We start from the raw sequence: 16,365 nt of genomic DNA, 5'->3' as shown, positions 1-16,365 counted from the left end.
CCCCATGTCCCTTAATTGGAGTAAGCGAGTGTAGAGAATGAACGAATGATGTAAATCAGTCCTTCTCAAATAGTGCCCCCCACCCCACCCACCATGGTGCAATGTCAGAGGGAGCACGTGTGACCGCAGGGAACATGCTTTTTTCCCCTGTACTAGAATAAAGTGTAATTGCACATCCACTACAGTGGGTGGCAGTGGCGCTCTCATTGTCAGAGTGTGCGCAGGGAGTATTGAGGACTCTAGCATAATGGAACGCAGCTCTATGTAGGGTTTTTTGCACTCAAAAGCTAAGACGAACTATGATGAAGAGTATGTACCGCTTGGCATCACTGTGACTACGGTGGGAGACAAGGAAAGACCGCTGTGTCTTAAAATGTTGGCAGTGGACAGCATGAAGCCAGATAAATTAAGGCATCACTTAATGACATTACAACCCAATCACACAGATAAGCCACTTGAGTTTTTTCAGCAAAAATGTGCCGAATATTGCCAGCAATCATCCTGCTTTGTGAATGTTGCTTCAGGAAACCAGCGAGCACCGTTAGCATCATAGCACCGTAGCAGAGGAGCTGAGCAGCAGTAGACATGGTCTCTGTCATGCTGGATGACACAAGTGCTGCAGAAATAAAAACATTAAACATAAAAACATTTTAAAAAATCAGCACAAATTGTTTTATTCATTTTTATTTTGTCTGTTAACGTGTTTTATATGTTGTGCTCATGAGTTAGTGTTCTGATCAGTTTGAATTTATTATTATTTATTGATTTTATTTAATTTGGTTTTTCAGTATCAAATGGTAGTCGGTCAAAAATGTTTATAGTTTAATGATTACATTTTTTTTATTTCATGCAAAGTGATGCACTTTAATTTTTTTCTGTTACAGACTAAAAAACAATGTTAAAATTATTTGTTGCTATAAGTTGATCTAAATTTCTTTCTTTTTTGTTTTCTTTAATGTTAATAAAGATACAGTGTTATGCAGAGGTGTACTTATAACAATTTTATGGATAAATGAAACTATAGTAAAGCGGAGAGTTGGGGGGGGCGGAGAAATGTTTCTGGGGGGTAACAGAAATAATTGAGAAGCACTGATGTAAACTAAGTCCAAGACATATTCAGTGACTTGGTAATGTTCATGTATTTTGTCCCCTGAAATGTATTTTTTTAAAGGCTGTGAAAGTGATGTTTTATACAAACAATAATTCTTGTATTTAGTTTGTCCAATTACTTATGGGCTCTAAAATTGAAGAATATAATAATGGCAGTAAACCCTAAATGGTAAATATAACTTTTTAAATTTAATGCTGTAACTCTGTGTTACAAGAATATCTGGATATTTTTTTTGGTCCAACACCATCACAATGGTATACAGAGGCAAAATTACAAAAATTGGGTCACTGTCCAAACAATTATGGACATGACTATTAGTCAGCCTTCAGTGTGGTTATTTATAGGAAGAGTTCTAACTAAATGCTGTGAATGAGCTGTTTTGGCAGAATCTTAAGTGCTGCTTGGATTCCTTCGAGGGATCTTTGAGAGTAGATTCTTCAAAGAGAAGAAACATTTTCACAAAATCTAACTGCAGAATCATGAGCTATAAACGGTCGATAAGCATTTCTGACTGAAATGTTGTTTGGTTTTCTCTTCACCATCCTGGACTTTCCATCTACAGTTAAAAAAAAACCTTCAGTTCAAAGATAACATGAAATTTTGCTGTTCCTCCAGGAGAATTTAGGTCACAGAGTCAGCAAATCTGGATAGCATTCAGCCAGGAAATGCATCTTTTCCAACAATGAAATATCTGCTTTTACTGTATCTGCCTCTACAGGCTACACAAGCTACAAAAAGGATTTTTTTAAAGTCATAATTTTGGTGATATTTTCCTTCTGTCAGCTTCTTGCTTCAGCCCCTTGATGACTGTGGAGGTTATTTTGGAGGTGAACCATTCTATCACATGTTTCAGCTTCATTTTAAATCTGCCTCACTGAATAATCAAATTTTATCTTTGTCCAATTATCTGTTTATCCTTTTTTGTCTCTGCCAATAAAGATCAAACATGCTGCACCACAGTTATGACATATGAATGAACAGAAGATCCTATTTGCTTGCTTTTCAGTTGTATGTAAGTGATTTTTTTATTTGTATGTTTGTTTGTTTTGTGAAATATCATTTGGCCTCAGCTTTGAGAACTTAACTTCAGGACACACAGGGCTGCTCACTCGCTGACTGCTGGGTGTGTTGGTTTTTGCCTTATCTCAGGTCAACCCAGATTAAGACGTACTCATGGGACAACGCGCAGGTGCTGCTGGTCGGAAACAAGTGCGACATGGAGGACGAGCGAATGGTGAGCGGAGAGAGAGGACGGCAACTGTCTGAACACCTGGGTGAGTTTGACACAGTTTAAGAGCTTTACTTCAGATGTCATATCGTTTGACTGAATGTGAAATTCATAGTTATATGTTTTAATGGGTATTATCACTTAGTCTACTTTATATAACGGCAGAGTGGCTCCTCGTCATTTGATTGGAGGGTTGTATGTCACGTTACATGGATTATGGGTAGCATTTGCCGTTGTGTTTCATTAACCGTGCAGTAGGTCTTTTTTAGCGTGCAATTTTGGTGCTATATGAAATGTATTATTGCACGCCCCAAACACCACGAACGCTCACACTAGCGTGGCGTTTAGCTAAACATGGCAGAGTTTGTTTTGCTGGCGGACAATGATTTGAAGGATCTAATTGACGGTACTAGTTCTTCGAACACAAAAAAAAAACAAATCCACCACGCTGTAAGCTGTCTGGAGGCATGAAGAGCTGTGAGGATGAAGAGGATGAAGTTAGGATGAAAAGATGGACAAATATCTGAGGCAGTTTTTCACTTGAGTGAGGAAAGCAGATGGCAGTCTGTACACGAAGTCAGTGCACGGTGTCACGGACTACATCATCAGAATTGTTTTGCAAAGTTGACTGAGAACAATTTTGGACTCCTATTTAAAGTTCGTGTTGGACTGTTGACATCAAAGCACCAGTTCCGAACAAAAAAATGTAAGTCCCTTTTCTGTTGTTTATAAATTAATAAAAATATCAAATGACAAAGATCTATTTTCACCGTTGTAAAAAAACAAATAATGAATGTTTTTTCATTCTTGCAATAGAGCGAATATTTCATGAGGTGAAAGATGGCACATACCATTTAACTCGCCGAGTTGAATGGTACGTGCCATCTTTCACCTCATGAAATATTCATACTATTGAACTCATAAACATTTATTGTTTGTATATTATTTGCTCTCTTACAGTGACAGCTCTAATCAAGAGATCAAGATCTGTGTGTACTGTGTTGATGCAGTGTTGTTGTTATACTAAGGTTCAGATCATGAATGTGCCAAATCATATTGCCATCAGTATATCAATAGAAATTCTCCCCACAATAAGAATTTATCACCTGGTGATATTAATGATATACTTTATAATGTGTTTACATGTGCTTATCACAGGCAGCTAACATGTAGCTTAAAAACAAGTCTGGTAGAAGCCAGAGCTCAAACCTTATGTGAAGACAAGTTAAGCCAATCACACAACACATGTTGATACAATGCGATACTGCTGTATCATGTACACATCAACATGATGCAGAAGTGTATTGCAGAACAATCAGAGTATTATTATCTGTTGATGTGGTGTCAGATCCCGTTATTTTTTTTAGATACACGGCACACGCTCACCCTCCGATGAGTGTGTTTGTGTACTAAACCAGCTCTCCGTCTCTGGGGTCCGACCTTCGTGTCTCCACGGGTATTACCCGGCAGGGCTGCACAAAGGCTGTTCAAGCTGGTGGCGAGGAGATTCATCTAACCGCTCACTGCCTCCATCCGGACGTCCACCCGCTGACGCTGATCTCGCACCCCGGTCGAATAGCCTTCTCTGGAACCAGGATACGAACCGGCCACACCCGTTAACGGCAGCTCTCCTCTTATGGATCAGGGCTCTTGGAATGTTGCTAGATTTTGAATTTAGTGGCTCGTACAGCGAGTCCCCAGGATGCGTTAATTTCATTAAAAACCAGACTAACCTTTTAGAGCACTTTTTGATGTTGTACACCCAATAAACTTTAACTTTTACACCTTAAGAAGCATCAATAAATCCAATGTCCGAGCCTTAACACTTTAACTGCATGCTTGGAAATTTATTGCAGGTTTTGCAAGTGCCGACAACATAATCAAAATAGGTTATATGATGATAATTTCACAACAGTAATTCAAGTATAATTAGAATAATGATTGGCAGAGATTTTTGTTTTTAATTCAATAATACTGTCTGATCTTACTTTGACTGGACTGGATTGACTTCTTAACAATTTTTCTAGGAGTGAGGGAAGGAGGTTTTTGAGGTTAAAGTCCCCAGCTCGATGAACTTGATTTCCTCTTCATCAGCTATTAATCGTTAGCTGACCACGATCCTTGTGTGATGTTGTAATCCTTCAGGAAATTAATCCAAGAGTTTATTCCTTCTTCAATCAACCAAAAGTTGATCTAATCCATTCTGGTATGCTGTGATGTTCCTTGAGAGAGAAAACGTTGAACCTTCCCCACTCAGACTTAAGGCCAGTGATTATTCTCCAATGCTCTGCTACTCCGTGACTGGACGGCCTGAGTGGGAGTTGAAAACTCTCTCAAATGATCTCTTATGGCTCCAATCCTCTCACTCCACGATTCCAGTTGCTGCTCACAAGATGGTCAAGTCTTGTGATCTCCTCGTAGCAGGGGAGAAGTGACAACAGCACCTCTCCCTGGAAGAATAACCCCATTTCCTGGTGTTTCACAGTTTATATATGTGCTGGACTCTTGTTGTATTTAGATGAGCTTGATTACCATGGGGACGCTGGTGACTCAACACCTCCTCCCTTCTCCTTCCCTTACTGGAAGCCATCTGCGGCCCTTTGCCAGTAACTTATTTCTCAAGTTCCTCTTTTCTGTTAACACTTCAGCTTTTCTGAGAATTCATTTTTCTAAATCATTTCTTTAGAATCACATCAATCATATTCAGTCATTTCATTACAACTCTCTTTCACATAAAAACAGTTCATATGCTCATATACAAACATTTTCATTCCTTATTATTCATTTTCATATTTTACCACATCTTAATCATTTGATCAGTTGTTTATCATCAGCTTTTCTTGCCTTGTTGCAACATCACTTCACTTCCTTTTTCTCTCTGACTGCACTCTTTATGAAAAACAACTTCTTCACTTCCTTTTTTCTCTAACTCTGCACTCTTTATGAAAAACAACTCATATAATCATTCATTTCACTTATTTGTAACATACTTTTTCCAATCAACTCTTAATTTTTAACACATTAATACTTCATTTGATCATACTTGTCATTTTAGAATCATCTTTAGACATATTCCATCGTCTTCACCACTGAGTTCATTCCATGGGCCTCCCCATCTGCAATGGAAAAGTCCGGTATGACCTCACTTACTCTGGGAAAGTACCAAACACTGTCTAGTTTAATCCAACAGCATGTATATTAATCCAATGGCACGTACTATATTCCAAGATGAAAACAAGCTGAAAGCAAGCTTAAAGTCATCTTTCCTGACACCCCCTCCATGACTTGAAGCTCTGCCGATCTCTCTATGCCTCCATATAAACATCCTCGTCGTCGTCGACAGGGTGAAGGGTGAGCACTTCTTTTTCATCCACCATCGGAGACAGAACAGGAGGAGCTGGAGTTGAACGACACTCATCCAGCACCACGTACTCCTCTCCGCCCATCTGTAGATTGCTGTCGCCGTCAGAAGGCTGCTCTTCCAGTAGCGATGATTGTGATGGTAATCCCGATGGAGACGAAGTTGCCTCATATTCCTGAGATGATAATCCATCAGGGAACGATGGTGCGCATGGTGAAGTGGGGGTGACGGGTGTATAACACGGTGTAACTGGTGTAGATGGCCGTGGTGATGTATCCTTCGGTTGAGGTGAAGCTTCAGCGTGAATATCCTCAGGCTCGGGCTGTGAGAAGGTGTTCGTCCAGGAACACCTGCGTGAGGGCCTCCAAACACCAGTTCATATCCTCGGTCTGCACTCCAACCTCCGTAGTGCGCTGTGGAGATGAACGTGGAACTGGTGGTAATGAAGGACCAATGGCCAGATCCGGCCATCGGCAAGATGAGCTGTGGAGAATCTTATTCCCGTAGGATACATCCACATTTTGGTAAACACGGGGCAATACATATATCCTTCTGGAGACACTATAGTGTCAGATCGTATTTGATCACTCAAGAGAGAGTGCCAGATCATGTCTGCCTCGATCTCATTTTTTAAGTATGCTGCTGTTGGTACCTGGGGTAGAAAAGATGTATCCTTCCGTCCCAATATTCCTCGTGCCACTTGAACAGCGAAGTTGTTGCTATAACACGTCGGGCACCACAGAGTCGGTGTATCTCCCAGAAGTAGAGCGCTTGTTCCAGGGTGGCTTGACAATGAATACATCTTATATCCCCCTATAGTGTAAGAGGAAACATTAGTCTTTTAACTATTATATTGCAAGCAAGCAAAGAGTTCGTCGGGATCATTCAGATGCACGCCAGAGCCGCCTCATGATCACCGTAGGAGAGTGGAACTGTGATGACGTTACCATTCCCGCTGTAGCTGAAGCAGCTGCACGCGGGAAGCAAGCATCATAGGTCGTAAACCATAACAGCAGGAGTAGTTGACTACCATGGACAGCCAGTATAAAGCTGATAATATTCCCCATCCTAAGGCCCAAATTATGATAAGTCCAAGTTTGTAGAGCTAGGGTTTCTTGCGTTGTACGGCTCCAGTTAACGTAGCTATGTACGCCAATAGGGTCAGGGCCATCACAGCTTCACACACACATGTCAGCTATCACTGCCGGGGCGGGAAAAGATTGCTGTCATATCTATCACCATCCAAATTGTAATTGATGTGTACTGCCATATTCCCCAACAGTCAAACTGGAGAGTAAAGCGACCGAGGACGTGAGTGATGAATAAAGACAACCCTAAGTCACTCTGACCGTAGTGCAGATTGATGATCGCCAATCTGACACATCCATGTAGTAGCGTTACTATTCGCAGTGGTTGTCGTAAGTCCCAACGGCCGACACAGCAGTATAGCAGCCATATTAACAGTAGTGCAATAAACTCCACTCTACTCACTTTGAAGATGATGTCATTATGCCGCCAGTATTGTTGGACATTGTGCTCTCTTATTCTTTTACTTATCTCCTTAAGTTGGTGTGCTGTTATGTAGATGCTTCTTCTCCCTTCGCTCCCCCAAGGCAGAATGAACAGGGCGTGTCTCGGCGTCGAGCTTTGTAGGCTCCATCGCTCCTCCCCTAATGGAGGAGGGGCTCCATATCACTGCGTTGTGTGCTCCTCCCACACAAGCGCAGGGCGGCTGCGAAACTTCCTTTTATCAAACATACCAATTACTGCAGCAATAATAAGTCCTATTATGATTAACAGATAGGGCCAAAGATATCCAAACAAATGTCCAATCCAACCAGTCACTACTTCGAGACCTTCTTTAATACCTCTCCGGTCTCTGCAGCGAAAGTGGTGATGATTCCTCCAGCGATTATTTGCGTTCTTTCCCACCAAGAACATTCATGCCGACGTCTTCCTTTTCCACAGCTCAACCAATGTTCTGCAGGCGATTCACATGTACCATTATTGTAAATCCGATTGGGTCCCAACCGTTCGTAACCGGCAATTTCTTGTCCTTCACATAGACTTTTCTAGAATGCATATCCTTCTTCAAGCATTATCAAAGCATCTCCAACAAATGGCACTATGTGGCCTAGGATCTGCTTCCTTTTCGACATTCCATGTCCCAGGACAGCCTTGGCACATCCAACGTTGGGTGGAAAAGCTCTTATCCATTCGCCTGCCCTATCTTCTCCCAAACTGTTTGATGGCCATAAGTGTCATATCGCCGTCATAGTAAGCATCACAATATTCTTCCCAGCCAGGAAACTTTTCTACAATTTTGGCGGGCAAGGCTTATCGTGCATGTGGTATTACGTCTATTACAAAGCATTTTCCATGGCCGTGGCGTAACATAAGGATTTGGTCTCCAGAGTACACTAGACCAAGTAGCTCTATCTCTGGAGTAGACCGTGGCGATGTATTGATATTTAACCCAATAATTATTACTTTGATCTAAACAGGGGAATACCCAATCTTCAATTTCATATGTCTCCATTCCCCACCAGGTGACGTCCTTACTACGTCTAACTCCTTCCTGCCATGCTTGAAGGGTCCCCTTAATGGTTGGAACCTGTAACAACTTTGTACAGTTATATACCCATCTTATCCAATTCCCTGTCTTAATTTGGTCTATGGGACATCGGGGGGATTTACCAGAGCCTTCAGCCAAATTATTATGGTATTCTGTCTCATGTAGGCTTCCATAGATTTTATTCGCCACGCATTGATCGATTTTGCTAAAATCTTCCAGAGGTACTGACCTTAGCTCATCAGGCTTTGGTAGTTTTTGCACATAGAATTTTGCTTTATGTGGACCCCGCAGACTATGCCCAGTCCACGTGTATCCCCTTGGAAAATTCCCCTCAAATGTATCAGTTGAATGCTCCAGACCCACGGAAAAGTGTCGTTAAGTCATTCATCATGTTTTGCCTCTTGTTTTGTTTCCAAGTAATCCTGTCTATCAATCGATAACTGGTGCAAGCACCATGTAATTTGAGATTTACATCCAATAGGTCGATTCCAATAACATCTATCTAATTTTGCTACTTTTTCTTTTACACAATAATCATGAATCTTCTTCCATCTATTTTTAACCACGTTATCGATACTTTTAACTTTTGGTTTAATACTTGCTGGGGTATCTTGTGTTGGCGATGTAGGGAGTGGTTTGGTTTTTCCCTGTGTTGGTGATATCTTTGTGGACCCCACCAATGCTACTGGTGAGATGACGGTTGGTTTGGAATATGGTATTCCTGTTCCCATGTCGGTAGCGTTGTTCAACGGAGGGACTATTGTAGATGTAGTATCCACCTTCGGTACTCTGCTGCGGGTGTTGTCACAGGTGAGATTATAATTACCCCAATGTTCCAGGTAGGCATTATCATTCTGCAAACATCATGTCTTGGTAATGCTGGAAAAATAGCTTCTTTTTCCCAATATCCTGCTCGATAGCCCAGTAGTACTCTGCATCCCCTATGAGCAATACCAGGCTGGCTCGCCAGGTTCAGGTCTTATCCAAGTACAGCCTACTTCTCTTCGCTCTCTTTGTTTTAACCGTAAGATGGTTGCCACGATAATCTCTTGATCCCTCACTTGTAGGTTTTGAAGGATGTCTGCTCCGGTGGTCAGGTTGTGATTGGTAGTGACGGTTGGAAATTCCCCACTGTCATTCAAGTATTGCAGCCACTTATTCTTTTGCATCTGCTGAGTTAGTTCTTCATCTTTGCCCATGTCTCTGTAGAATTCTGGTCCCATATCATGTAGATGTTTCTTGATTCAACTCCCCAACATGTCCTGTTGGAAAGTTTTAGTTGTTGCGTACTGGACCCTGATATGGGTTAAGGTCCAGGGTCGTACTACCATAGTGGTACAGGATAGCTAGAGTACAGCAATGCCGACTAATAATGCTGTAAGTCTGGCCATCCAACTCCAACATTGGAGGCAGTTTTCTTCCACAGCCTTTTTTGTTGCTGCTGCCTTATTCCAACATTTTCGTAGTAGAATTCACATCGGTACTGGTGGCAGCGGCTCCCAGCTTTTGAGGTTGTTGCAGTAGTGGCATTTCTATGCCAAATTCTCCTTCTCTTGGTCTGTCGTTGATTCTTTGAGGTTGCGTGTGATCACGCTGTCTTCCCTTGGTTCTTCCATCTCGGAGATAGATGATCTTAGGTGCTGTTGTTTGTCTCGTGCTCCCAACAGAGACACTTGATGCTCGTTGCTGAAGAAGGGTGATTAACAAGGGAGATGGCCATGGGAGTCTAATATCTAGTCCTCGCCACGCCCATTTCCAAGTGACAACTGTCACCTCCTTCATTTCAGGCGGTGGTCCCTGGGGTGTGTAGAAACACTGTGAAGATGCAGGATTCAATTCTCTACGTAGGTGTAAGATATCCTCATAGGTGTCCCAATATGCCGCTCCATTGTAGACATACTGCGCCATCACAGAGTACAGAGGGAGTCGATCTCAGAAATAATCCTCTTCCCGACTTTTATGCCAAGTCGTATCAGTATAGGCCTTGGGGGTTGCCAAAGCCCCACTAGTACTCTGGTTCACCATCCACTTCTAATAGGCGGAACACTTCTGCCTTTTTCGATGTCAAGGTACTGTACTGTCGTACATATTGGCAAAGTTTGGTTCTCAATCAAATAAAAAGTTGAACATGCCTCTTGTAGTTGAAGTCTTTTAAACATATAGGGACTACTGGTCCAGATCTGGAAAGATCCGAGCCAAATATCCACATACATTCCCTGTAATGGATCAACATAATTAGGTCCCCATCTTATTTTAAATCTGTAGCCCCTTTTCTGTACATACACTACGTTCAAGATGCAGGGGTATAAGTCTGGACACCGGGTATTGGGTAAAACTTCCATCCGACCCCAGGGCAATTCCAGTGTTGTCCAACTTTGTCCACGATAGCTTCTAGAGGAGTGTATATTCCAGGCTCTGCAAGGTCAGCAGTCCTTTATATGAGTTATTATCTACAAAGTATCCTCCTGTTCCCAGCAACCATCTTTTTTCTTGTAATCCTTTTGTGGCCAGCTTAACATATTTTCTTGTAGGGTAATTCCAAATATGGTATAAGTCCTCCAGGCCAGGTCGTAGACTATTTACATTATTTTCATCCAATTTGAAGGTCCGCAGCATGATTCAGAGTGAGTTATTACTCTGCCATTGGTCTCCTTCTCTTTCTGGCCAAGATGCACCACCATAGGGAACAGTTGTTGTCTCTTAGAGAGATGAGTGTAGATGGGAGATGGGTGCTTAAGTTCTGAATCCATTCCTTTCCACGCCCACTTCCACATCGTAACAATCATTCTGTCAGGTTTAGGGAGGGGTCCCTCAGGGATCCTCTGTACTTGATGTGGGGGTACATAGTCCCATAGATCTTGCCAATGCTGCCAAAACCGGTATCCGGAATATCTGGTTTGTGATAGGGCTAGATAAGGGGAACTATAGTCTTATCTTCTTGATCTGTGCTCTATAAAAAAGCCCTCCGTAAAGCTAGGACATCTTTCTACTCATCACTAATTGAAGAAAATAAGAACAACCCCAGGTTTCTTTTCAGCACTGTAGCCAGGCTGACAAAGAGTCAGAGCTCTATTGAGCTGAGTATTCCATTAACTTTAACTAGTAATGACTTCATGACTTTCTTTGCTAACAAAATTTTAACTATTAGAGAAAAAATTACTCATAACCATCCCAAAGACGTATCGTTATCTTTGGCTGCTTTCAGTGATGCCGGTATTTGGTTAGACTCTTTCTCTCCGATTGTTCTGTCTGAGTATTTTCATTAGTTACTTCATCCAAACCATCAACATGTTTTAGACCCCATTCCTACCAGGCTGCTCAAGGAAGCCCTACCATTATTTAATGCTTCGATCTTAAATATGATCAATCTATCTTTGTTAGTTGGCTATGTACCACAGGCTTTTAAGGTGGCAGTAATTAAACCATTACTTAAAAAGCCATCACTTGACCCAGCTATCTTAGCTAATTATAGGCCAATCTCCAACCTTCCTTTTCTCTCAAAAATTCTTGAAAGGGTAGTTGTAAAACAGCTAACTGATCATCTGCAGAGGAATGGTCTATTTGAAGAGTTTCAGTCAGGTTTTAGAATTCATCATAGTACAGAAACAGCATTAGTGAAGGTTACAAATGATCTTCTTATGGCCTCGGACAGTGGACTCATCCCTGTGCTTGTTCTGTTAGACCTCAGTGCTGCTTTTGATACTGTTGACCATAAAATTTTATTACAGAGATTAGAGCATGCCATAGGTATTAAAGGCACTGCGCTGCGGTGGTTTGAATCATATTGTCTAATAGATTACAATTTGTTCATGGAAATGGGGAATCTTCTTCACAGACTAAAGTTAATTATGGAGTTCCACAAGGTTCTGTGCTAGGACCAATTTTATTCACTTTATATATGCTTCCCTTAGGCAGTATTTAGACGGTATTGCTTAAATTTTCATTGTTACGCAGATGATACCCAGCTTTATCTATCCATGAAGCCAGAGGACACACCCAATTAGCTAAACTGCAGGATGTCTTACAGACATAAAGACATGGATGACCTCTAATTTCCTGCTTTTAAACTCAGATAAAACAGAAGTTATTGTACTTGGCCCCACAAATCTTAGAAACATGGTGTCTAACCAGATCCTTACTCTGGATGGCATTACCCTGACCTCTAGTAATACTGTGAGAAATCTTGGAGTCATTTTTGATCAGGATATGTCATTCAAAGCGCATATTAAACAAATGTAGGACTGCTTTTTTGCATTTACGCAATATCTCTAAAATTAGAAAGGTCTTGTCTCAGAGTGATGCTGAAAAACTAATTCATGCATTTATTTCCTCTAGGCTGGACTATTGTAATTCATTATTATCAGGTTGTCCTAAAAGTTCCCTAAAAAGCCTTCAGTTAATTCAAAATGCTGCAGCTAGAGTACTGACGGGGACTGGAAGGAGAGAGCATATCTCACCCATATTGGCCTCTCTTCATTGGCTTCCTGTTAATTCTAGAATAGAATTTAAAATTCTTCTTCTTACTTATAAGGTTTTGAATAATCAGGTCCCATCTTATCTTAGGGACCTCGTAGTACCATATCACCCCAATAGAGCGCTTCGCTCTCAGACTGCAGGCTTACTTGTAGTTCCTAGGGTTTGTAAGAGTAGAATGGGAGGCAGAGCCTTCAGCTTTCAGGCTCCTCTCCTGTGGAACCAGCTCCCAATTCAGATCAGGGAGACAGACCCCTCTCTACTTTTAAGATTAGGCTTAAAACTTTCCTTTTTGCTAAAGCTTATAGTTAGGGCTGGATCAGGTGACCCTGAACCATCCCTTAGTTATGCTGCTATAGACGTAGACTGCTGGGGGGTTCCCATGATGCACTGTTTCTTTCTCTTTTGCTCTGTATGCACCACTCTGCATTTAATCATTAGTGATCGATCTCTGCTCCCCTCCACAGCATGTCTTTTTCCTGGTTCTCTCCCTCAGCCCCAACCAGTCCCAGCAGAAGACTGCCCCTCCCTGAGCCTGGTTCTGCTGGAGGTTTCTTCCTGTTAAAAGGGAGTTTTCCTTCCCACTGTAGCCAAGTGCTTGCTCACAGGGGGTCGTTTTGACCGTTGGGGTTTTACATAATTATTGTATGGCCTTGCCTTACAATATAAAGCGCCTTGGGGCAACTGTTTGTTGTGATTTGGCGCTATATAAAAAAAATTGATTGATTGATTGATTGATTGATCCTTAGGCTCAATTTGAAGCTGAATCTTCCTTGCCTGACTAGTTCCAGACTCCTCTTTTGTACAGGTAGCCGAAGTTTGATTTTCAAAAATTGGTGGTATGGTTGGGGGTAGGCAGGTCATACAGGCCAGGGGTTGATCAATAACTCTCAAATTTAATGTCTGGTTATCTAATACTGGATATCTGGGTCTTGCAGTCGTTTGTGCAATTGACGTTGCATGTTGGGGCTTGTCATCCAGATCAAGCACTGGTTAAGGTATATTTCAACATAGATTCCTTGGAGTGGCTCAACGTAATTAATCCCCCATCTCAATGTGAATCTTAGGTCTTTGAGTTGTAGGTAAACCACATTTATCCAAGGGTAGGTATCTGGACATCTTGGAACCAATTGGGGCATTCTTCGGCGTCCTTTCATGTACCAATGCTGCAGACTTGCATCGCTCAGCACGTTCAGCGAGTAATTTTTGTCCTGTTGTCTCTGTTAATTCGGCATCTCTTTTATAGTCATAATTTGAGACATAATATCCTTTAGATGCTAGTTCCCAGTCTTCTTCTTCACAATCTTTTCTGGCCAGTTTAAGTATAATTTCTCAGCACCGAGGACACTTTGTATGTAGGGCCCAAGTCTTCCTCGATTATTAATAATGGGTACTGTATATACATTTGGTCCTTGTGACATTTTGCAAACAGCCGCTTCTTTTTACTTCTTCCTTGTCCCGCGGAAAATGGAGGGAAACATCCAACGACTCAGAGACTTTCTTGATTTTTCCTCACCTTGAGTCGGTTGGTCTAACGACTGCTGCTGTTCCTCCAGGAGGTCAACGTGTGCTCCGACAGAATAAACCCCCACATAGGGAACCAACACCATCAGCACTGTGAGCCGCACTTAACTGTTTGGTCCGGCCTACTAGGAGTGTCTGCTTGCTAGCCACTCCCCCCCTAGATTGTATCCTCCTTTTTCTCACCCATTCTTCGGGTGTCACGTGGTACTCGGCTGACTTCTTTTTCGGTTTGCTGCTTTATTTCCCCAGGCGTCTAATCCAGTGGTAAAATAATACATGAGGGTTTCGCTGCCCCCTTGGCCCAAGTTGTCAATTCCCAAGGCCCATTCCATCCTTATTCTGGGCTTTTTGCTGTTGATCATTGGTCAGTCTACCCATCATGTCTGTATATCCGGGTCGCTCCGGATCTCTATACACTCTGAACACCAGTGGATTTGCACTGCATTGGAGGGTCATAAGTTTGCCCATACTCTGGACCTTGGGACCAACTTTGATGTATAGCTTCATGCAACAAAGACGGCTTTCGCTCACTACCTCCTGCAGCTTGGTCACTCCCTCCTGCTCTAGTTGTGTCCAACATCAGATAGACACTTGGGGCCGTTGGACTCACGTCACCGCTGCCTTGATTCCCTTCAGCTTGATCAAGCGCAGTTGTTGCTGCAGGATTAGCCCAGCAGGTTTCATCAGTGTGAAAGGTCCTTAGGGGTCCAAGAACCTTCTCACTTGCCATCCATCTGCTTTTACCACATGCAGGAATCTTCCCTTATGAGTTCTTGCTTTACACACCAGGCAATACTCGATCTCATGTCCATTCCAATAGCATGAACACACCTGCATATCTACATTGTCTCCACGTAAGTCCCACTGGGTGTAAAAGACCATTCTTGGCAAGTGGGTTAGTCGGCATAACCCACATACAAGTGCATCCAAAACCTTCACGGCTTGTGAAGTAATTGCTTGAATTCATTTTTTGCCCCACTTGGAATTGGGGGTTTTCTAACCCCAGGTCCCAACCATTGGACCGTCAGCTGTACTTCTTCACGGCAAATCACACAGTGATTCTCAACTTTTTTCCATTGTAATAACTCCTTTTCATTAGATAAAAATCCTTTCTTGCATGATATAGTATCCTCAGGGCTCTGCCTGCCCAGAGGCCATCTCTTGTTCTTCTTAAGGCAACCACCCCATTGACAGTGGCCATTCTGATGAAGGGTGGAAGACCTTGGGTGTTTTTGGCCATGTTTAGCTCCTGGTTTCGTCTAGTTAGGAGTTGGCTTCAGCTGCTCCACTCCTTGGATTCCCTTCTGCTTCAACTCTATTGTGTTACTGTCCAGTATCTTCACTACTGTATCTGTGGTCTCATACTTAGGTTTAACAGCAGTGTTGGTTGGGTGATCTCGAGCTCTCACCCACACCTTCTGTCCAAACTTAAATGGGATCTTTGGTTTTGGTTCTCTGTCCCTTTTAGTCCGACTCCGCCCCACTTCCGGTGTCGAAAATGGGCGTTGGTTCAGTTCTTGCGAAGGGGTGGGCCTGCCGGCACGTTGGCGGTCATTCAGGGCCTGTCCAATTTCCAGGGCCTTAGTTACTCCATTCCTTCGTGTTAGCATTTTTTTCCAATCCAGTTTTTCACCAGTCCAATAGCCCTTTCCACAACTCCATTTGCTTGAGGAGTGTATGGGGACGAGTAAATTCTCATTACTCCATTTTTCTGGCACCACTGGTCGACCTGAGCATGGAAATGGAAACGGAAATGTGTCCCATTGTCCGTTCTCAGCTCCTTAGGTATCCCCAGATTGAACACACTTGATCCAACATGCTGATCACACTGCTGCCGTTGGCTTTTCTCACAGGCTTAACAGTCACATAGCCTGACATAGAGTCCACAAGCACCAACAGATACTTTCTCCTTTCTTACCAGTCACCCCCATGGACCTGGCAACATCCATGCATACTGATCCCCATGGAACAGTACTCTTTATGGTGAAACCATCCACCCTTTGTCCTCGTCGTCCTGCATTGTATCGACCACTACCTCACAGTCTTTGAGGACTCGGCAGACTTGGTTTCTCGGAATCCAAGTTGCAGCTTCT

The 16,365-nt window shown here is 42.5% G+C and overlaps 1 protein-coding gene across 1 annotated transcript in view; it reads left to right on the top strand.

Moving 5' to 3' along the window:
* The window catches only part of rab3ab (RAB3A, member RAS oncogene family, b), an 89,125-nt gene that overhangs the window by 62,913 nt on the left and 9,847 nt on the right, over positions 1-16,365 (top strand). Inside the window, exon 4 of the mRNA XM_034180088.1 lies at positions 2,261-2,385. Coding sequence (XP_034035979.1) covers positions 2,261-2,385 — 125 coding nt within the window. The remainder of the gene's footprint in view (positions 1-2,260; positions 2,386-16,365) is intronic.

This window comes from Thalassophryne amazonica, chromosome 10 (assembly GCF_902500255.1).
Source record: "Thalassophryne amazonica chromosome 10, fThaAma1.1, whole genome shotgun sequence".
Taxonomy (NCBI): domain Eukaryota; kingdom Metazoa; phylum Chordata; class Actinopteri; order Batrachoidiformes; family Batrachoididae; genus Thalassophryne; species Thalassophryne amazonica.
Note: the sequence above shows the minus strand (reverse complement) of the source record. Positions and strands in the feature narration are given on the sequence as shown.